The sequence below is a fragment of the Pteropus alecto genome, unplaced genomic scaffold (assembly GCF_000325575.1).
Source record: "Pteropus alecto unplaced genomic scaffold, ASM32557v1 scaffold7, whole genome shotgun sequence".
NCBI classification, from domain to species: domain Eukaryota; kingdom Metazoa; phylum Chordata; class Mammalia; order Chiroptera; family Pteropodidae; genus Pteropus; species Pteropus alecto.
In genome coordinates this window covers 52,750,339-52,774,235 of record NW_006494614.1, presented here as the reverse complement: position 1 = coordinate 52,774,235, position 23,897 = coordinate 52,750,339, and the positions used below count along the sequence as shown (strand labels likewise).

At 35.9% G+C, this 23,897-nt stretch overlaps 1 protein-coding gene across 3 annotated transcripts; it reads right to left on the bottom strand.

The window, feature by feature from the left end:
• Positions 1-424: 424 nt before the first annotated feature.
• On the bottom strand, positions 425-23,404 carry PCF11 (PCF11, cleavage and polyadenylation factor subunit). 3 transcript variants are annotated; one of them, XM_006926660.3, is made up of 16 exons: positions 22,874-23,404; positions 19,096-19,221; positions 17,046-17,234; positions 16,486-16,680; positions 14,452-15,569; positions 13,871-14,051; positions 13,281-13,764; positions 11,180-12,741; positions 9,262-9,361; positions 6,631-6,750; positions 6,000-6,105; positions 4,092-4,275; positions 3,447-3,602; positions 2,960-3,052; positions 2,418-2,453; positions 425-1,539 (listed from the first exon to the last, which is right to left on the bottom strand). In XM_006926660.3, exons 1-16 carry the CDS (start codon positions 23,063-23,065, stop codon positions 1,324-1,326), a joined length of 5,058 nt encoding a protein of 1,685 aa, XP_006926722.1. In that variant the 5' UTR covers positions 23,066-23,404; the 3' UTR covers positions 425-1,323. The 3 variants fall into 3 exon arrangements, with proteins under 3 accessions (XP_006926722.1, XP_006926723.1, XP_024898309.1); XM_006926661.1 differs by having other exon boundaries at positions 13,674-13,764; XM_025042541.1 differs by lacking the exons at positions 425-1,539; positions 2,418-2,453; positions 2,960-3,052; ... (2 more) ...; positions 6,000-6,105; positions 6,631-6,750 and adding an exon at positions 6,813-7,132 and having other exon boundaries at positions 22,874-23,376.
• Between the last annotated feature and the right edge of the window lie 493 nt (positions 23,405-23,897).

Below are 23,897 nucleotides of genomic sequence, written 5' to 3'. Positions count from 1 at the left end.
TCCAAGAAATATTTCACACCTCTATCTTGCTTAACCTATCCCCAGGTAGTTTGGTGTGCCTATTTCTATCCTAGCATTAATCTTAGGGTACTTTTTTTAAATTGTAGAAATATAAACTAAAATGAAGCAAAGCCAAGTTTATGTTCTTGTTCTACAACTTTCTAATGAGTGATTTAATTTCACCTGTAAATTTCACCATCTACCAGGTAGGACTAGAGAAAATATATGTAAAAAGTTTGCCAATGCCTAACCACATAGAAGTACTCAACAAACTGACTCATGTTTATCTCCAAAAGATGGCAAAAAAGGTTAATCACGCATCTCAGAGTGCCTAGCTCATAGCAGGTGCCACAATGTTTTAAAGAACAGGTGATGAAAGAAATAAGAATTAAGTCATGCAAGAAATAAAAAGACAAACTAGAAGTTTCTTCATCATTCTATTTATTACATGTATGAATATTAACATCTCATGGTATCCATCTAATTCAGTCAAAACCAACAAATGAAAAAAGTTAACCATGTCTCAAATGAACTTACAGATTCCCCTGTAACTTAAAATAGAAATATGTTCATCTGTATTAAATCATGACAAATTTGAAAAATGTCATTAAAAAAAAAAAAATCACCTTTAGTACTTAAATATATTTGTTAATCGTTTGATGCCATCAGTGTCCAAGTTCAAGAATAAAAGTTGCTTCATTAGATACTTTTCAAAAATGGACATCTGGATGGTTCTCTATAGCTGGAGAGAGAGAGATAAATATATATGCAAATATGTCCTATTTTATTTAAAAATTTTCAAATCTGGCTTTTCTATTTGAGGAAAGTCCTACAGCGATCTCTCATATCCCCCTTTTGAAGGATAAAACTAACTTCAGACTTTGCTGCTTTAATCATGGGAGATTACTAGAAAAAAATCTTAATGTCAAGGTTGCTGTTTAATTCCATTTTCACCCAATAAAAAGTACAGAAACACTGTATTTGATGGTGTGCATAAATATTACACTCCATGGATAGCAAAAATATTTTTATTTATAATTTACAGTTCCACAAGTGAAAAATCGTACATTTTTACACTTACAATTTCATTTTGTTAAATTTGCACACATCTACAGAACTTTCACACAACAAGCACCTGAAACTGTGCAGGCAGTAGGATATGCAAATACTAAAATGTATTTATTAACCAAATGATAGCTGAAGGCCCTGCCTCAGCTAGACAATTTAATATAGATATATGTCTATATATACATAAAAAATTCTTCACCGTCTAGATCCAACAGCAGCTTTTTTAAAAAGAAAAACATACCTTTCTCACTTTATTTAAACTGACTCGACTGTATCATTTTCTGTTTTAATTTCAGTGGGCGTTGCTATGCTTTCCTCTGTACAAGCTGGTGGAGTATCAATTTGTTCTTCCTTAACTTTAGGACTTTCACAGGGTTCCTGCAATTCGTTTTTGACAATGTTCAACATAATGTTCAAGGGGTTTTCAACTGGTGTCTTGCTGGGAGATGGTGTACAATCAAATGAAGATGTCTACAAAATGAAAAGCCCTATTAAGTACTGATTAAAGTTCAAAAGTATCACAGTAAATGACATAAGACCCTCGGATGGGGAAAGAAACAAACATACACATACCAAATGCAACTGAACTACCGACTTCTCCACAAAACATGCCATAAAGGCAGACAAGTAGCAAAATGTATACTAAGCATTTAGTATATACTCAGTTCAGAAAAGCAGTAACCAATAAAAGGCCAAAAGAAATTGATTATGATAACCCATACATATATCGGGATCTTTGTGGATATCCTAATTTCAAATACTCAGGATTTTAAAAAATCCCCACAAACCCTCAAAACATCCTAAAAAGGCTTGTCTTTTGATTCCCTAAGTAGATCTACCAAACTGCCTCTTGAACCTGTAGAACAAATATGAAAGGCAAAGTATTCTACTGTTTAAAAAAATGGTCACTCTACAAATTATGAAAATTTGAACTAAGGGCAAGAGAATGATGTCTTTTTCAGATTTCATGTGTAATTTAAAAAAATTACTTCTATTTTACATGGCTGAATGGAGTATGTAAGAAAAAAAGCAGTAAATGTTCCCCTTTAACTCTAGAAACCTATTCCCTTCATGATCCTTCTCATCTTTCAGTTTTCCTCACATTTCTTTAGGATTAGTGCTCTAATAAAAGACATCAAGTTTCAAGTGAATAGAATGCAAGGAATTACACAGTAATTTAAAAATTTAAATCAGATTCTATCAATCTAGCACTAATAAATAGAGAACCACCTATATGCTACATCAAAACACATAAACAGCCCAGTAACTCAATAAGATTAAAATAATATTGCTGATGCAAAAATAACAAAATTTATTAATGTAAATAAAAACAGTAACCAAGAACTTACATTTTGATAATCTTCATAACATGATGGATGATAAATCTGAAGCCAAAAGAAAAAAGTTAAGTAGGTATTCACATGCATATTCATTTCCAATCGCTATTCTAATAAGATTTTCTTTTCTAATTTAAACCAGAAGATAGCTATCTTTGGAAAGGAAACGAAAATCATTTGATCACAAAACTGGATAAAAACAAATTTTTCATCATGATTTCTCTTTAAATTTGGCTTCCTACGTTTAAGTAGATAACATGGTATGTTACCAAGATAATAACAGTTTTGATGATGAAATATAAATTCAGAATAGTGAGGCTGGGCAGGAAAAAAGACTACCTTCAGATGACTTAGTCCTGGGTTTATCATTAACTAGTTATGCAACCTCTTATATAAAATATAGAATTGCTAAGATCCCTTCCAACTCAAATACTGACTCTAAATTCCAATATCTTAGCATTATCTTTTTGATTAAAACCAATAAAAACATTTCTCTTTCAAAGTAGTGGGAAAAAACTAATCTTAAAACTTTCTTATAAAGAACTGAAAATTACCTTTCCATCTACTCTAATAGCATTTTTTAAATGCCATTCTTCCTCTTCTTCATCCCAGTATTGTTCAAATTGTTCTTGACAGATTTCACAACTCTAAAATAGAATCACATAAAATGAAATTTACTAATAAGACATATCTAATTCCATTAAGTAAAAATATATAAACATTTTGTTAAGTGGAGAAAGGAATTTAAGAGTTTTCTGAAAGGTTAATATTCAATACATAATACAGATACATGTTCTAAGGATTCTGCATTCTTCATTGCAAAAATAGTTAACATTTCACTGCTGTCAGTCACTGATATTATGTAACTAAATGGTTATAAAACCCAAAGCCAGACCATAGAGTACAACTGAAAAGTAAAGCTTACAAGAAATCTTAAAAACAGTAAAAGAAGGATATAAATAAAGTGATATGTTTATGATTATTTACTTAAAGAAGTGAAAGACATGACCAGAGGTAGAAAATTTAACATTCTTCTCTTACTTCAACTGCTCCAGCAGGCCCCGCAGGTACACTTTGGAACTCCTTTTCTTTAGCAGCCTCCTGAGTTTTGAGCACAACTTCTTCATGCACCTTTTCAAAAAACTGGCTTTTTGCACGTTCTTCCAGATCAGCTATTTCCTCAAATTCTATCCAGTCCTTAAAAGAAGTTGATTTAAGAAGAACATCTTCATTTGTTTCTAAACTTTTACTGCATATCTTCAATATAATGCCATTTAAAAGTAAAGGTACATTCTTCTACAACATGCTTTAATATTATTGAAAACTATCCCTTCTCTTTGAGCCCCATAACTAATAGACAACATAAAGCAACTAATTAACAATTAAGATCTTAATATTAATTTTCCATTACCTCTAGAGTTACTTAACTAATTTAAACAAGACATTTCGTGTATAATTTTTTCTTAAAAATTCAGTCACAGCAACTTGGAATTTTAGACGTAGAAGAAATCTGTGTCCTACTCTAATCAGCAAAAAACATATAAACATACATATTAAAATGTATTTTTAAGGTCCAATTTTATTTAAAAAATTCACACGTTAGCTCTCAATAATTATTTAAACTAACAAACTTTTAGAATGCTATAATTTAAAGGCTGAGATTTCAGAGGCATATGGATTACGTACTGTTAAACTGTAGTACCAGCGTCTATGAGTGACTTTTCTGCTAACGTCTTTTTCAGTTCTATTTTGCCGATAATGCCAGTCCAAGTGATCTGCGTATACATCAGTCTGTGATGTTGTAAACCTCATTCCACAAGAGTAACACTGAATACCAGTGTAAAGTCGATTTATAACACTATCATAACGTCTATTTTGAAAAAAAAGAATTAATCTTTAGTTATAACATGGTTTAATGGACTTTAAAAAAAGAGCAGTTATAAAATTATAAATACTTTACTTTTCTACATTCTAATAATGGCGAAGCCATTATTATGTGACTAATGTTTCAGCCAAGAGCTGGCTGCCAATACCCAAAGATCAATATTAGTCTCTAACAGTGTATCACTGATCCTCTTTTTCCTTAACTTTGCTAAATTTTGGAACACGGAATCTATCTTCTTCCTGACAGACCTGGCCCAGTTACTTATTTCCTTCTAGCTAAAAATGACCATTTGCTAACTAAAAGGCAACAATTTACCTGTTCTTAGACTAGTGTCAATATCAAGGTGGCTACAGCAGGTGGCTATGATAGAATAATTAGATTTCACCTCTACAGAACTTCGGAGTTCTGAATAACTCAACTGTCCCACTCTGGTCTAAAGAACAGTGAAAGAGATACAGAAGAAATAATAATTTTAAGGATAACTATAAAGAAAAATTAGAAGACTAATAAGAAACTTAGGTTAGCAATAAACATTTTTAAAATTCTGGGCTCCCTATTCAGAAAGAAATTGTATAAAGACCATGTAAGTAAACAAACAAGGCAGTATTTAATTTGAAAATAACTTTTTAAATAGATTAAAGCAAAAGACAGTAAGTACACTAGTACTTTGTATACCAGCAAACAAAATATTTAGTCATAATATTAATACTGAATAATTTAATGAAAAATTGTTATAAAAATAGATGGGGGACAGCTAGTAGAACAATAGACCTAGCATAATCTTCACTTTCAGAAAGTCAAGAGACTTCTAAACATGATAAATTAAGAAACATGATACATCAGAAAAATATGTATCTTGTGAAAAACAGAGAAGTAAATGCCAGGAGCCAGAGAAAATGAGTTCAAAAATGGTTGCCACTGGGTGAAGAGTAGTACTAGGAGAAAAGGATGCCATCTTTATTATTGTAACGCTTTCATTAGAAAGCTTTAACTATATGAAAGCATTACTTTGGGGGGAAAAAAAACATTTTAAAAGGGTGAAAAATATTAGTAGTTCTATTTTCTATTAAAGTACTCATAAGGATATAATGAATCCATAAAGCAGATTTAAATGTTTTTTTTATAAGCAATAGAGGCAGAACATTATGAAGATATGTACTAAATGTTAACAGTGGTTATCAAGTAAGTGGGAATTGTAGGTAATTTTATTTTCTTGATTTTATTTGTATTTTCTAATTTTACACAATGAACATGCATTACTTATAAGTGAAAACAGGTATTTGTAAATTCTAAATACTAGACTACAAAAAATCTAATTTTCTTAACTCCAAAAGCATAATATCAATTAAGAAAAAATAATAAGGATTAAGAGAAAATGAAGATAAAAAAGAAGACAAGTGATTATTGATACCTAATATTTAAACTCCCTTTATTTGCTGTACCAAAACACAATGTAAAAAAATAGAAATTTTGAGGTAGCCTTCCTTTTGACCTAAATACTTATGCAGCAGACATATTTTAAAAAGAGATTTAAAAACAGGCTTCCTAAAGTTTATGTTATGGATATATTATAACATTAAAAAAAAAAATAGGCTTCCAAAAATTTAAAAACAGTAAAAATGAATAGCACTAATAATAATATCCAGTGTTAGTTAAAAATCACTGTCCCTTTAATCTTAGAAAATTAGAAAGAAAATCAGATTACATACTGTTTCAATTCTTCAATTGTAAAATTGGTAAGATCTGGAACATCTTGATCTTCATTTTGATCCTCCTCCTCTTCAGGGGAAGGCTGAGCAGCAACTTCATTTACTTCTTCAATTGAAAAGAAACATACCAATTTCTCAATACAATTCTCCATGTATTCTTCTTGGGGAATACTCTAGTATTATAAGCATGTGGAGAACCCCATCTTGTCTGTTCAGCGCTTCTAATCTTACATTTACTGGCCAAGAAACCTAATCCAATTCTTTATTTTAATAAGTGGTAAGAGGCCTGATATCTTAAAAGTCAATTTTCAAAAAATTTACTTCATCAATATTCAAGCTATTTTAAAAAGCTAAATTAATATAGAATAACTAGTAAAAAGTCTGCACATTATACCTACAGGAATATTAGTCAATTGAAACAAAGTCCATTATAAAAGTAATAATTCCAACTTAGAAAATTTAAAAAGAATTTCATTATAAACCAATGACATTAGATTTTAAAAAAATAAGAGTCTACCTAAGAATTCAATTATCGTAAGAACTTTTATCATAACTTACATCGTTTTATCATATCCTACATCTTTGTAACTTAATGGAGCTTTGTGTAGATTAAGTATGAAAACATACTTACGTGTTGTAGCTGAATCAGGCTGGGACAATTTAAGAATTCCTGTTTTTAGCAGTTTTGAAAATAATTCATTTACATCCACCTGACTGAGATGATTATCAGGATATGCCTTAGGAAGGGCTCCTTTAAAAAAATAACACTCTTAAAATGAAAGTAGAACTTAAAGATACAAGTTATACTGAGCATTTTTCAAAGTTTTCTTCAAGATGTCCTATCAACAATAAATTTTACAAACTCTTATTAAGGATGAGTCTAAATTATCTCAAAAGCTCTTCAAATAAAATTTTCATTTAGGTAAGCAAATCATCACCTCTTAAAAATATATTTTAGGATAAATACTGAAAACACTGATACTTTATACTCATACTCCCTTCTATGCAATGCAGCACACCACCTCTAGTTCCAACTTTCCACCTTTCTGATTTTCTATTCCTCATCTTCTAATGGTACTGGGAAAGGTAGTTTTGTATAGATGAAGCAGATCACCATCTCTTAGTACAGATTTCTAGGAAAAAAATACCCAAAGCCTAAGTGGAAGTTCTCCTGCCCTCCCTCCGACCCATAACTCCCAGAGGAACTCATGCAGGGGGATGAGCCATGTGGCTCAGAGTATAGCTGCCCCTTTGACCTTTGCTGAATTATTGACCTTGCAAAGCAGCTCAGAGTATTCCTAAACAGGTGTGAGGTTTACTAAAGCTTCAATTACTTGAATAAATGAAGCAAGGATAACAATCTTCTCCTTAAGCTCACTAGTGAAGATTCAATCCAATTACATATTTTGCTAAGCACTAATCTTATTATAATTCTTTAACTGAACTATAAAAATAATATTTCAATGTAGTTGTATGTCACTATTATGCATCTCACTCACTACACCTCTAGGAAAAGTTGTAAACCACTAAAAATTCCTCTTCATGGCACAAATTCAATTTGCATCCACAATACACAGAATCCTGCCCTTAACCACTACATATTCTTTATACTTAGTATAGCGTCTTGTACACAGAAGGCTAATTAACGTGTTGAAATGTCTGAATACATAAATAAATGAACCTCAAAAGTCAATTATGACAGGGTTTCACACACAAGTTTAACATTTACATTCCATTACAATTAGCTAGCTATTTATATGTCTTAGAGTCATAACTAGCTATTCACATGTCTTTGGACAGCCAAGATTAGTGATCAAAAGCATAAACTATGAAACCAGACTCCTTGGATTCTAACTAGAAATTCCACATTCCAGTCGTATAACATGATCAACTTGCTTATCTGTGCCTCAGTTTCCTCTACCTATAGATAGAAATTGTTCTTATCTAAGGTTACTATGAGGATTAAATGAATATTAGGCACTGATGTGTATAAAAAAGGAAAATTTGCAGTTTTTGCACACTATCTCACGCCACCGACCCCAATACAACAAATCCCCTACTCAACAAGAAAAACTAAATCCTAAAGGACAATACATTAATATCACATTTTACAAGTTGCAAAGTACTTTTGCATATACTATCTCATTTCTCTGTAAAAAAAAAAAAAAAAACTCCCAGGCAAATACTGACTACAGAGGAAGAAACTGAACCCTAGAAAGTACTTCTGCTTATATCCTGCCCACCAATAAGGCAACAGATGGAGATTCTAAGCCTGGTCTTCTAACTTTAGATCCCAAATTCTTTCCCTTTTCATTACAATGACAACGACGACAAAAACATTAAAAAATATTAATCCTAATTGTCAACCTAGAAATTAAAACCAAAAAGTTTTCAAATTAATTGAATAAATTCCTTATGATGACAGAGTTTAAGAACTATTGCATAAACCAGACCTTAACTCCAATTACACTTCAGAAGTTTTGGACTACTCCCTAAATTTGTAAACTGAACACTGACTGCCATGATAGAGCATGTTTCTGAAGATTCAGAAAGCCAGTACCACCATGAGTTGGTTGAACTAGTTCTTGATACATTAACTTTGCTATTATTTCACAAATCATTGTAATTTATATACTTCTCATTTTTCACATATTAAAACTCCAATTCATTTTTAAAGCCCTTGCATCCAATAGTTATTGTACCCCTAACAATACTGTTATGTCTCACCCTACAGTAACAAAGACACTTATCAGGGGACCAGGCTAGGTAATCATAGAAGTTTTTTCCTACTCTTTTACATGTTGGGTATAGTTATTATTTGACTGCCCATAAAGACATATGAATGAATCTATAAGGCTATGTCCTCAGTATTTAATGTTTACTGGATCATCACACACATACACACAAAACAAAAACTCAAAATATCAAATATTTGAGATTTCTGAGCTTTGTCATTTATTTCAACACAAGTGTCACACTCTTACCTCCTCACCCTCCAGCTTCTACCTAATAGGTTTCGCTCTCCCTCTTTTTTATGGTCTACTGGTCCTGGCTAACCGTCTTTTGTTGTAAATAGGATTAATGTGAACACACATCAACAAGGTCAACAAACTCAGAGAACAAAATATTCTACCCAGATTAAATTTCCCTAAATCACATATGTCCTCTCAAAACTGTCATTTTCTAAAATTGACAAGATAGATATTCAACAACACAATAATTATTTGTCTTTTGAAAAACACAAAATTCAGAAAGAACATACCTGAAGGATTCTGAACAAATGCTCCTGGATTTTGTGGATGAACTGGTAAAAATTGTTGTCCTTGGCCAAATGGTACTGGCTGAGCAACACCAGTCAGAACCTTTAAGAAAAACCTTAGTTTTAAGAATATCTCTTCCATATTTTAAGTAAAATTTTAACATTCTAATCACGTAAGAATATTCACAGATATCATAAGGCCTGGTTTCTATGATAATAAAAGATTTGCTAGTATAACTCGACTGGGTCACTTCACTTCTAGATTTTCTACAAAAAAGAACAATAATGACTTCCCTTATCTGTTTCATAGCACTGTAAAAGAACTAAAAAATAGATGTGAAGCTTGTTTGAAAAATTGAAGATACCATGCAAACTTACAGTAGCAAACAACTGTGTGACCTTACACAAACACTTCACCTTGCTGGTGCTTTCCCTTATCTTACAAATAGAAAAACTGACATCCAGAGATGTGACCTATACAGGGTCATAATGGCTAGTGAGCAGCAAAAATGAGACCAGTACTCCCAACCTGATCACAGATGTCAAAAGCCTGTTTTACTAAGCAATCTGAACTCCTTTCTGATCATCCTCCTTGGCCATATTTCAGTTTACAAAGTAGACTTTTATAAAAGACATCAAAGGAATGTTGAAAAATAAAACAGTCATGAAACAAGTACTGTACAGGCATACAAATACTATTATTTGTAGTACAGTAAGATAAGACTTCTACATGTTGCTGCTATGTAAACAAATATCCATTTATAAGGCTTGTTCAGTACCCATGTGAACTTTCAGTGGTATGTACACATAATAAAAATCCTACCAGTTTTGTATAACGTAAGAAACAAAACTAAGTGAAGTCCCATCATAGTTATCTGTCAATAACAGTATCATTTCTCTTAAGAACAGACAATAGAGTAAATCTAACTAGACAGGACAATTGTTTTTTCAAACTATTGGACATCAAAAAAAGTATCAACAATGCTTATAAAACGCTTTTAGAAATCGTTCTTCTTATATTTTCTTTCATGCAATATTACTAGTACAAAATGAACTTGTCCTAGTAAGAAAGTGTCAGCACCTGGAAAAAAAGTGAATTAGCCCAGAATTTCAGCAGGCAAGTGGTAATCGTTAAATAAATATCAACTGAATTAATCATAAATTATAAGCACATTGCTTTAAAATTATTTCAATATGCATTTTAAAATGTATGCAGAACAAGTACAAAAGAATACCAACAGGTTAACAGGTAACTGTACACGTTTAGGTGATACAACAAATGCATCTGGGAGGCAAGTTGCAGGTTTGCTGTGTTGACATTAGTATCAAACAATTCTATTCGACTGGAATGACTGGAAAGGTGGTTAAGAGAAGTAGAGAGGAAGGAAAAGAACCACAGACCATATAAGCATGGGCAATTGATTTTATTATTTAACTCAGACTAAGGAAACCTATAGTACTTTACTAGCTTTGAAGCCAAAACAAAAGCAAAAAAACAATGGGGAGGGTATCCATGTGCGAAGACAAGAGGTATATGGGAAACCTCTGTACCTTACAGCTCAATTTTGCTGTGAACCTAAAATTACTCTAAAAAAACCAAAAGAGTGTGTGTGTGTGTGTGTGTGTGTGTATGAGTGAGTGAAAGAGAAAAGAGTGCACACATGTGTGCACAGGGGAGAGGAAGAAAAAACAGATTTTTCTAGATCCTAGAAGAGCTAAAATCAATTTTGGATTTAAATTGCAAATTTCAGCCCCAAGACTCTCTTCCACTTACCTACCACATGAGATTTTGAAATACGTTAAAAACTTTCCAACCTACAGAATAAACTATCTCCTGAAAACCTTCCACAAATTCTAGAAACATTAAAAATGGTTCATATATCTCCATAGAAAATTATTTTAGAATAACTACAGCACTTACCTGTTGAGATGCCTGAATATTTCCTACTGTTATTGGAGCAGGTAAATTGCCAAAGTTTCCAAACTGAGAACTCTGAAGATTCTTTTCATCAAAATAGTGTCCAGAAGCTCTGTTAAGGGGATTTGAGAAACTCTGGTTTCCAGGGCCATGTGGTCCATTAAAATTTGGTCCTTGCGGTGAATCAAATATTTGTTCATGTCTTTGGAACTGCAGTCCTTGGGATGGGGCATTAAAAGCATTGCCAGGTGGATCATTAAATGGACCAGTCTGATTGAAAGAAACTGAGTCAAGCCTTTGTGAAGGATGATTGTCAAATCGTGCGCCTTGAAGGCCAAGAGGGATATCAAACCTTGAAGCTTGCTGGTGTTGTGGACCATCAAATCTTTGAGGCACACCATCAAATCTTGGTTGAACCTGCTGTCCAGGTGGTCCATCAAACCTCTGTGGTCCTGGCTGACCAGTTCTTTCAAACCTAGGACCTGGCTGACCATGTAATCCATCAAATCTTGGCAAGAGCGATGGCTGACCTGGCTGCCCATCAAACCTTAAAGCATGACAACCTTCAAATCTTGGACCACCTTGACCCAGAGGCCCTTCAATTCTCATGCCACCTCCTGGTACAGGACCCTCAAATCTCATTCCACCTCCTTGTTGGACTAATGGTCCTTCAAACCTAATCCCAACCCCTGGTTGACCATGTGGACCCTCAAACCTAAGGTTCCCACCAAGATGATTATGTTGCCCTTCAAACCTCAGACCAGCTACTGACTGACCATGGGGGCCCTCAAACCTCATTCCAACTCCCTGCTGTAGCAAAGGGCCCTCAAATCTGATCCCACCTGCTGGCTGACCATGAGGTCCATCAAACCTAATTGCAGCCCCTGATGGGCCATGACCCCCCTCAAATCTAAGTCCACCTACAGGCTGACCTCGGGGATTATCAAATCTAAGTCCACCCACAGGCTGACCATGAGGTCCCTCAAACCTTAGACCACCCACAGGTTGACCTCGATGTCCCTCAAACCTGAGACCACCCACAGGCTGCCCCCCTGGTCCTTCGAATCGTAGACCACCTGCAGAGCCCTCAAACCTCAGACCAGGAGAACCTTCAAACCGAAAACCTCCTCCTCCTGCTTGACCAAGTGGCCCCTCAAACCGCAGAGGTGTCCCTACTGGTCCTGGAGGACCTTCAAATCTCAAAGGACACCCACCTCCTAGCTGACCTTGTGGTCCTTCAAATCTTAAAGGGCCACCTCCTCCCATTTGTCCAGATGACCCATCGAACCGAAGAGAACCTGGTGTAGGAGGTCCATCAATTCTAGGGCTTAATTTATTAGGTCCTTCAAAAATCATCTTGGTTGGGCCATCTCTTGTTACTGATGGCCTACTAGGTCCATCAAATAATGGTCTATCTTCAGCTAAAGCTGTAAGTCGCTGATTTGTATCGAGGCCCGCGAATCGTGATGCTGGACCATCTACAAATGGTTTATCTGTATCTTCATATCTAGGTCGCTTAAGTGGAAAACGATCATTGAATGGTGATCTCTGCTCTTCTCGTACACCTTTTAAAAAGAAAAAATAAAATTTATTTTCCCTGAATCTGAAATTATTCGAAATTATCTTAAAATCTTTCTCTATTCATGTAAATGTTTATCCAAATATATTTATAACTATCTCACTTTATTGGAGGGGAATAAAAAGACAGCATCAAGCAGCAAGTTAAGAGGATGCCCTCTAGAGTCAGACACACCTGGGTGAAAAAAAATCCCCACTCTGTCAACTTACTATTTATTTGACTTTGAAAGCAAGTTATTTAACCTCTCTGGTCTTGTTTCCTATCTGTAAAATAGGGATAATATAAATTTCATTGGGTTGTGAGGATTAAATCAGATTACATATATAAAAAACCTAGTAAAGTACCTCACACACAGTTGGCCTCATAAATATTAGCTCTCTTCCCTTCCCTGAGGGAAAAAAACAAATCAAAACAAAACCAAAAAAGGTAGTCTGAACAGTCACAAAAATCCATCCCCACTTAGCTTGTTCATTTTCCCTTCACCTTTGTGTGATTCAATAGGCATAATCTGATTTAACTTTCTACCTTTAGCAGAGACTTGCTCGTCATGTCTTCTCCGGCCCTCATGGGGTGAAAGATTCTCAGCATAAGTACGACTCCCAGATATAGGAGAAAGACGTCTTGCTCTTTCACTAAATTGTTCTTTTCTGTCAAACTGTGCTCCACTATTCCTACTTGCATGTTTACTTTTGGATGGCTCACATTCTATTCCAGACAACAAGGCATCAGTCAAAGGGTAGTCAAAAATATCAGGATCTAAGAGATCAAGTCTTGGAAATGAATGCTGAACCTGTGTCCTTTTCAGTTTTGCTTTATGTTCATAGTAGGTTAATTCAGCATCAGATAAGAGAGGTTTCTTTTTTAATCCACCTTTATTTTCTTCTGTAGGACTATCCCGTACATTGCATCTATGTTTACCTTCTTGATACTGAAATAGCTGTCGAATTTGATGCACAACAACAAGGAACTCATCCTGTGTAATTTCACCAGATGCTAAACGTTCACTCGTCTGCACAGGGTGATAAAAGGAAATCAAATATTTTAAATATAAAAAGTACTTACAAAAACACTTAAGACAAAGGAGAATGACGATTACATGGGATCATGGTAACTACCTTTTGAAGTAATTCTCTCTTGCTTGCAAGAGTTAACTCTTTAGGAATCTGAAGATTGGCATCTACACTTAATCGATGCTGCTGCTTTGGGGCTCGAGGTGACAAGATTCCTTTAGTGCTTGACCAGCTTTCCCTATGCCTTAGATGAGGAGATTTACTATGTTCATCACCCTGTTGTAAGCTGAAACCATAAAAGCAATATGTTACTTCATAAAATTTTTTAAAATACTTAGGACCATATTTAAGAATCCTCTTCAAAGGATCTAGTTAAAATGAATATATATGTAATCATAAAAGTTAATTAAATGACTAAGAGCACAAGATCTGAAGTCAGGAAAATCATATATAAATTCTATTCTGGCATGTCCTGGATGTGCAGCCTTAGGTAGATTAGTCAACCTTTCTAAACTTCAGTATCCTTATCTGTAAAATAGGACTAATAATGGTATTTAACCCATGGGGTTTTAAGAATTAAATGGAAAAATAAAGCACCAGTTATGGCACTCAATGAACATTATCCAATTTTTAACACTATTTTAAAATACATATATTCTGTTGATTAAAAAATGTTAACATCCTACCTTTTACTTTCTTCCCAACCAGATTTCCATCTTTTGGTAGACTTGGAACTTTGCCAATTTTCTACATTCTCCTTTGGTTCAGTGCCTGATTTCATTGAATGCTGACTTGCAGTTTCTTGTGGTCGCTCCTCTTCAGTCTTTTTTATTCGCCTTGGATCTCGAATATCCTGTTTAGTACTTCTCTTAGCATTTCTTTCTTCCCTGGAAGGTGGTGTAAATTCTTCCATATGTGACTGCTTAACTCCTGATTGGCGAATCTTCCCAGCTTTGGGTGTCAAGGTTGGAGACATACTCCTTTGCCTTCGTTTGGGTGACCGCCTATCTCTTCTCTTTGGAGAATGAATAATTGGTGACCGAGACTTGGGTGATCGTGATCTTGATCGCTTTCTAGTACTAGATCTCCCTGGTTTTGTGCCCTGTTTTTCCGGTTCTTCCGTTATAGTATCCTGTTTTTGTACAATGCCATTAATGATTTTATTTCTACTTCCAACCAGTCTGTGTTCAGATGATTTCATATGTTCATCTTTATCCTTTTTTTCTGCAGTTTTTCTCTTCTCCTTTATATCATCATCTTTGCTATCAGTCTTATCCTGAAGATGTTTTTTTAATCTTGGATCTCTCTTGCTCATATCGGACACCCGTGTGCTTTCAGATTCCTGATTTTTCAAGTCTTTTGTGTGGGATAATTTGTTTTTCAAAGGTGATGGTGATTTAGATTTAGATTTAGATTTAGAATCTAATTGGTCAAGTTCCTTCTTGGTTATTTTTTCACCTGATTTACTTTTTTCTTGTTTGGATGAATTTAGTTTTTCAGAGGGTATAGTTTTACTTGTCTTAATATCAGATTGGTTCAATGTGTTCATTAGAAATTCTTTTCTGTGACCTTGATCTTTTCCATGAGAAGAATGTTGACTCATCCTATTAAGACGGGGATCGCGGTTAGTTCCTTTCAAATCTTGAATTTGTAAGGATGGACCTGGCCGGCTCTTCTCAGGTTGCACAGGAACCTGATGGGGAGCTTTAACTACCATAGGGGGAATTTGTGAAACATGTAATTTGGATGGTGCAGATCCAGGACCTAGGTTGGATGTCTCCCGCTGAACACTAAGAGAAACTGCCTGAAATACAAAATAAATGTTCGTGTTAATACTGTAAAATATGCATTTTATCCAACAAGAAATTAAAACCTAAAGAATACAATGCTTTATTCAATAAATTCATTTATTCAATATTGTATTTACATTGCATACTTATGGTTAAGTGGAGATTAAAGTAAAAAGACAAAGTTCATGGTTGTGTGTGGCCTGTTATTTCTCAGTCCTTTACTTGGGGCTTTTAATATAATCTCTAAGCAGAATGAAAAAAAAATCCTCCCTCTTCCCAATCATTCAGGATTCTGAGCCAGATTACTAAGAAACTGCTTATATAAAAAAAAAAATACTGCACTCCAGCTGCACAAGTCAGTTATTTCAGCTAAATTCTGTCATAAAATTCAGTTCCTCTGAAAGTGGCACTGATGATGAACATACAAAACTCTGCTTCCTATACCTCCTCACTCTCAAGTTCAAGTGCTATGTAAAATAACTTAGTACTAAGTTATTCATGCATATAAATATGTAATCTTCTTGGGCTTCTTAATTTTGTGATGGCTTTTCTTTTGTAGGCTTCTAGGAACCTGATTTCTTCTCAGGAAGCTTAAGCGCATAAAAGATTAAAGACTCTGCAAAACCACTTGCCACAACATATCTATCCTCATATTACAGTGATAAGTCCACATGCTTGATAAAACTGTTAACAAAACTAAGGTGCTATCTTAAAAGATAGCAATCCCATAGAAAAGTATTTGAAAGAAAATACTGTAGATATTTGAGTTTTACAATATAAAAATCTGCACTAATACATACACCATACGGTGCAAAATAAAAGTGGAAAAAGTACACTTAGTAAAAGTCACGTTAATTTAAATGTAAAATAATTACTTCTTTATTGGAAGACGGGTTTAAAATATTTAAAATGTAAATTTTCTCTACTTACCAGTTGTGCCTTAGCTTGCTCTAGTTCAAGCTCCAGCTTTTTCTGCTGAAGTTCTAACAATTGTTTTTGTTTTGCCAGTAACTGCTGCCTTATTAGTTGTTCTTGGGTAAGATTCTTTTGTATATCAGGAACAATTGGAGGAGTGGAGATGCTAGGAGAACTGACCACTGTACCAGGTGTTGAAGGCTCTTCGGGCTATGAGAGAAAATAATTTGTTAAAAAAAAAAGAAAAAAAATACATATATATATGTACATATATAGCAGCTAAAAAGAAAGCTAAGAGGGAACTAAAAATTATCAGCCACTTAATACCATCCATAATTTTAAATGGCCAATCATGTCTAAAAATCACACAAAAATTTTCAGGAATTTAAAATCAAAATAAGTAATTATGTAACACCTAAACAAGACTGTAGTTTTAAATGCACTGTGGAGGGGAAGAAGTTTTCTTAAACAGTTTTAAGACAGGGTGTTCTTGACGTTCTAGCAAGAAAGTTAAAGCAGTCAAAATTTGACAGTTAAAACTATCAGTTATATATACCATTCATGTAAAAACTTACCGATTTATTTAAAAATTTAGGATTCACATGGATGCTAGATGTATTCACATTGGGGGGTAGAGGTTTAATAGGCCAAGCAGGATCTAACGAATTGACTCTGACATCCAGGGCATAAAGTTTCTTCAATGGGAATATTTCATCCCAGGTAGAACGTAACTTAAATAAACTTTTTCTAGTATTTTCATCCACCTAGAACAACAGAACAATTCTATGGCTTGTTAAGTTACTATAAAATGTTTTAAATATTAAGAATAAAGCTAAATCAATCTCTGCTCTACTTCACAAACAGCACGCATACTGCTCATTCTAAATATATAAACAGCAACAATCTATTCAAGATATATTTGGTTTGCAAATGTAAAATTAATAAATTTCTCCCTCAAAAAGAAATTAGAAAAATTAAAGTCATTATCATCTAGCCTTCATGAAAGCAAACAACTAGATAACTCTTTGTATCTTAAAAGTACAAAATGTCAAGCCTCAAATTTTAAAGCTTCACATAGCATTCCTAAAGTCACTCTTACTGTGGACAAAAATTTAAAACTAGAACACAGTATATCTCGTAGCATAAATTTTTAAACTCATTTGCATTGTAGTACAAAGTTAAAATTAAAACAAAATTATCTCACTAACCAATGTGGTTAGAGTGTGGAAGGCACCTTAAAAATCGAAATTTATGAAATCTTATCCACTCATGAGCTTGGTTTTATGTAACTTATCTGCTTACGTTTATGATGGGCATAATATCTTTTAAATTAGCCATTATTTAGGAAAATCGAATAGGTATTTAACTTTAGAATAATAAAGCCCTGACTATATTCAAGTTTTTAGATAAAAATTATTTACTACAAGGTCATTTTCATCAACTGTAGTGCTGAGGCCCAGATTCAGTAAAGGTATTCCACCAAACACCCAAATGAATCTGAACATACTAAAACTGAAACCAAGAGGCTAGTTTAGCTCCCCAACTTCTATAATGCAAAGTTAACTTAAGAGTAAGCAGCTTTAGGTACGCAGTATTTAGCTAAGGTCTACAATACGTTATTAACAAGCTCCTTAATACAAACTGAAATACAGCTTTCCAAATTTCTTCTGCATAAACTTAAATATTTCTTTCATAAGAACTTAAAGAAAAAAATGTCTCAAGTACCAACTACACATTTTCTAAAATATCAGTAAAATCTAATACTGAATAGTTCTTTCAAAATAATCCCAATTCTCGAAGTCTGACTTTACCAGATACACCGAACATCTACTAAAATATAAGAACTACCAACTTTTTATATTAGGAAACAATCTTTAAACCTAAATATCTTATAAACACCATTTTGCTCAGTGTGAAAGATAAAGCCTGACAGGAAGATAACTACTTCAGCAAATCCTTTGTCTTCCTCAACACAATACTGTATTTACCAAACTACGTGATACAATGTTATGGAAGGAATGTACAGTCTCTAGGTATAGAAACTGAACAAGCCTTTCTTCTAAACACTAAGGGGGGAGGGGAAGTAAAAAGTACTTCCAAAATAATTTAAGACATATTAACTGGTTCACCATTCACATATTCATATAAAATATAAAACATTCTTGAACAAAGTAACAAGAGAAAACATTTCCAGAAAAACATTAAGTTTCAGGCATCAATCACAGGTTGAGACACTTAAGGATTATGCTTTTTTTCCCAGATATGAATAGCCAACATCCTAACATCAGAAACCTAAACAATGAAATTTGAAGTACTCTTGATAGCTTCAGATATTTTTGCCCATATTCTAGTGATGGAACAGATCTTCAAATGAATAAACTCAAGAAAAAAATAATTCTAAAAGCAAATTCATCTCTTTTTTGAATGGATAATGTAAAACTCTTAGAATCTGCATTGAAAATTATAACATAAAACATTACTTTAAATAACTTTAGCATGGTACTTGATAAATGTCCAAGATAATAAAACATTTCACCACCCAAGAAAACCCAACACAAAGGCAAGTATTTATTTAATCAGGAACACATTTCTTAAAAATTCAAATGTTTCTAAATGCATATATACCTTTTCAAACACACAAATAAATGTTGCAACTAGATTTTTAGTAAAGGCAGTGAGATACTCTCGTCCAACGTTTTTCACGATAGAATCCATAAGGTACATAACAGGAAGCTTCTCTGAGGAAGGAGCCTGAATAAAAAGAAACTGAGAAGTTTAGTATAATGAATTGCCACCAATTACTGAGTTTTTAAACCTATAATACAGACCTCTATTTTTGTTGATACTTTTAAATATTAACTTTCATGAAACTTTTAAGTGTTCAAGTTCTCATCTTACAATTATCTTTGAGCATAGAAAATAAGCTCATAATCACCATTAAGAAAAACCTTAATCTCTAGTATTCATTTAATAGCATTTCAGGTTCATAATGTAAAGACCCGTTTTAAGTGATCAAAAAGTGAAGGGGGGAGGGGTTATTTTCTGTAATCCAGGTATAAGCTTTGTGACTCACATTACTTAAAACGGTGTGCCTAGACTCAATGTTAAGTTTTCACACTTGTAACAGAATCTAACTTCCACAGGCATATTTTATATGTTAAAGACTATGAAGCGTTTGTTACCTGTAAAATCATTAGGATTACTTTTCTAAAATCCAATGAATAAAGAAATTAAGTATACTTCACATATGAAGTTAATGGCAAAGAACACTTTTAAACTTGCACGTGAACATGCAGGAAGGTGCAAGTTGTTACTGCTGATACAAGAAAAACTGGATGGAGCAGCCGCTGATTCATGTAAATCAGGTTGAACTTGACTCTGGAAACCAGGATTTGTCCTGAAGATTTTCTTCACAGCATAGACTCGCCGTCGAAATATTTTTCCTCTGACATGCACAAACCAGGGGTTCTAAATTTGTGCAAAGCCAGTGTGGTGATGCTGATACAGGTGGCCCTTTCCAAAGCAAAGCAATGTTGCCCCAGTTCAACTGCAATGCCTACCCATCACTGGCTTTTAGAAGGCACAGCAAGTTTTCAGAAAGCATCAGCAGGTTCACAGACTTGCTGAGGAGCATTAAGACACACCATATAAACTAAGTGTTAAATCTGACTCCACAGGAGCAACCATGATTTAAAAACAAAAACAAAAAATTATCCCCATTTACCCATCCCATGTGTATAGGAATCTTAACCCTGAACAACACCCATAGCTACCTGTAGCTAGGGTAGGCTCACAGTTCTGCAGTACACAATGCCATATTTCACAAAACCAATTGCCCATACAAGTGTGTGGAAGTGCTCTTACTTCTGATAACACCTTTACTACAACCAAGTTGACTACGGAAACCTTTGAATAACCTTGTATGAAAAAATTTTTTACGGTACTATCTAGTAAGAGTTCGCAAGGCCACTGCATGTGAGTAAACTATTAAGTATCAACACGTCAAATGCTTTATTGCTGTGTCTTTATCTTACCATGTCATGTTTTACACCATTTTAGTCATTGTTGTACTTATGAAGATAACAGGCTCTTTAAAACCAAAATCTGTTCAGTATGCTAATTTTATTGTACAAGTGAAGCCCTGTATGTATTTTTTTTCTGATACTACTGCCTCATGGGAGGAGTCAAATTAGGTGTGAATTCTTAAGTTTAGTAATGCTGAGATGCCAGAGAATAAGGACACAAACATTCACCTCCAGAAACACAAAACCAAGCCAGTTTGCTACCAGATGACAGAAAATCCCCCCGCCCCCAACACCCTCAAACCCAACCCTGATTAAGGTATTTTCCCCAGTGACCTTTACATCTTTTCCTCAATCTGGCTTACAAAAATAACCAGGAAGCGTGTGCCAAGAAAAATTTCAGCTTTTATCAGCAAATAGTCCATCTATTTTCACCACTCTGTGTAGCCATACACAAATACAAGTTTTAATGTGGTCACTATATTCAGCATTTACTTTTCACTTCTCGAAGGTCTTCTGGATCCATTTAAAACCCAGCAAAGAAACTTTTGAGTGACAACCTGAGCTGCTCAATTAATATTAGCTCTGTGAAATATTAGTTATCCCCCAAATTAGGTAATTAGATTTTTAAAAATCAATGTTATTTCTTTAAAACCCAAGTGGTTTTGTTTTAAAAGGCATTCAATGTCAAGCCTTCAACAGGGCAAAAACTAAGTTTCCATGTCCAACATGTTTGTGATATCAACAAAAAGGATGTTGAGTATGAGGAATGCTTCCTTTTTAAGTCTCATACTTTAAAAAAATAGCAATAGCTGTTTCACAGACATTTACAGGAAAAGGAGAATGAAGACTTGTATTTTAGCTGTCAGACTGAGTATGACAAACTTGTTGAGCCCTTAAAAAAAAAAAAAAAAACACCTTACGTTTTACTCTTTAAATCTTTAAATTAAGGTATGAAAGGACCACCTGAAACCGTGTATCTTGTGAACAGATTTACCCAAGAGTGGATGGAACCTAAAGAATGAACCCAAGTCACTTAAAGACTTTTGTTTAAAACACACAACCACGTAGATAAAAATAAGTCTTGGAAGCAGATTCTACACCTTACAAAGGTAAATAAAAAAGACAAATACATATTTTATATGTTTTATTCACAAATTTTATAATACCAGTCACACATTTCAAAACCATTTATTAGAGTCAGACCACTCAGTTTTACACTAGACAGAAACCGCCTCTAAACAATATATCGGTGGTTGTTGTTAAAGTGGCCTTTTAAAAGGGGTTCACTCTGCTAAAAGGAGGCTCATCCTGATAATTTCAATCACTAACTAGAAAAAACTAAACCGTAAGTACAAGCTTGAAAAATAACTTAAAACGTAGTGCTGGGAAGCTATTAAAACTCATTATGATAACTAAGTTTAACAGTAACTTTAAGTGACATATCACTCCCACATGAATCCATAGAAGAGGAGGACTACAGGGAAGTATAGGGTGGCAGAGGACCACTTCTGTCAAGGGGTGAAGAGAAGCAAGTCTTCACTATCAGGGGAGGAAAAAAGAGAAAAGGAAGAGGAGGGACTGAACTTTTCAAAAAAAAACTACAAGTACTTGTTACCCAGTGGGCCAGTTCTCCACCTACAGGTTGGATAAGATCTCCTCCTCCCTCCCCCCCCCAAAACCCCACCCTCAATCCCAATTTCCCATATTTTGGGACAAATTAAGACACTCCGACAGGAGAATAAAAGTTGTATCTAGCCGCCCCCACCCCAAAATGGGGCTGACGGGTGTGAGCAGCTGCCTGGCTGGCAGGGAATGGATTCTTCTCTCTTCCCTTTTGCATCATGTGCTTTTCAGGCGCCATGTTGGGCTCCTAACAAGCGGCTGCTCCACTCGGGGCCAATTCCCTATTCCCACCCACCAACAGCTCGCTCCCAGGTCCCCCTTCACCTCCTTCCAACCCACAAAGCATAATTACCCAAAAGGGTACTGGGGGGGAAACAGGAGAAGAACCACTCCCCACCTTCCTGGGGGATTAAAAGGTATTAACTCTTACTTCCCCACACAACTGCCTTTAAGTCCCCCCCTCCCCAAGGGGCTCTATTCAAAGCGTGTGTGTCGGGATATACAATGCGGTGGCCTAAATAGGGAGTTGGTAAGCGGAAGTGGGACTCCACCCTTCATCCTCCCCACTCCCTCCCCCCAAGAGAGGCCCACGCTCGAAGCCTGGGCCAAAGACCGAGCCAGAGTTGGGCGGGGGGGAGGGGGGGTTGGAGAGGAGGAACACTGTCCCCCTTTGGATGGAAGCGAGACCTGGGATGAGGCTGACACTAAAATCAGGGAGTATTAGAAGAATAGGAGGCTGCGGGGTGTATAAAAACCTTGGCGGTTTGGGCCTCGATGAGAGAGACGATCTCCTTGGCGAAGGGCAGGTTCTCCTCGGCTAGAATGGTCAGCATATTGATGTGCGGTTTGCTATTGAAGGTCAGGTCTTCGAGTGATGACTGATAATCCCGACAGGCGTCCTCCCGGGCCCCCGCAGTACCGGCCTCGGCCGGCGTCTGCTCTGACATTGCGCCGCGGCCCCCCTCCGAGGTCCGCCGCAGCTGAAGCTGAAGTCGCTCTCGATACCCCGCCTCCCTTCCGACTCCTCTTCCTCTCCCCGGGTCTCCCGCGGCTCCGGCTTCACCACATGCTGACCGCGGAGGGGGGTTGGGGGACGACACAGGGGGGACCTCGGGTATGAAACGCCGCCGTCTCACGGGTGATCTCCGGCCACTTCCAGCCGCCACAGAAGCTTCTTTCTCCACAGACACAAAATGGCGGCGGCAGTGGCGGCTCCAGCTCCGAAAATGTCTGTGTTCCCAACCGCTGCGTCGTGCGAAATGAGCTAGGGGAGGGGAAATGTGCGGTAAAAGGGCGGGGCCGTTGAAAAAAACAGGCGTGATTGGCTCCCCGCTAACGTCACAAGCCCCTCCTCCGGCTCTTCCGCAGCACAGCCTGGCACCGCCTTCTTCTCGGGGCCCCTACCGGTGCTTTCGCAACACACTACTGCTCCGAGGTGCGGTGGGAAAGACGGCGCCTCTCATTGGTCGATTCATAAGGGACTGTTCGGTCATTTATTACCATAACAACCCACTCAGGGAGGCCAATAGGCCTGGGGGAGGCTATTCCCGAGGCCCAACCCAACCAGTTTAAGGGGAAGACTCCGCGGTCCCCTTTAAGTCCCTCCCTATGCAGCCCCCTAGCCATTGAGCGGCTCCGTCAATCATCCTCCGTCCCGCCGGCCCCGTCTGCCGCGGTCCGCGGGCGGGGGCCGACGGGAGCCGAGGCTTTGAGCTTTCCCGATCCCCTTTGCCACTCGAGTCTCAGGTGCTCCCGAGAGCCTGGGCGGGTCCCGCTGCT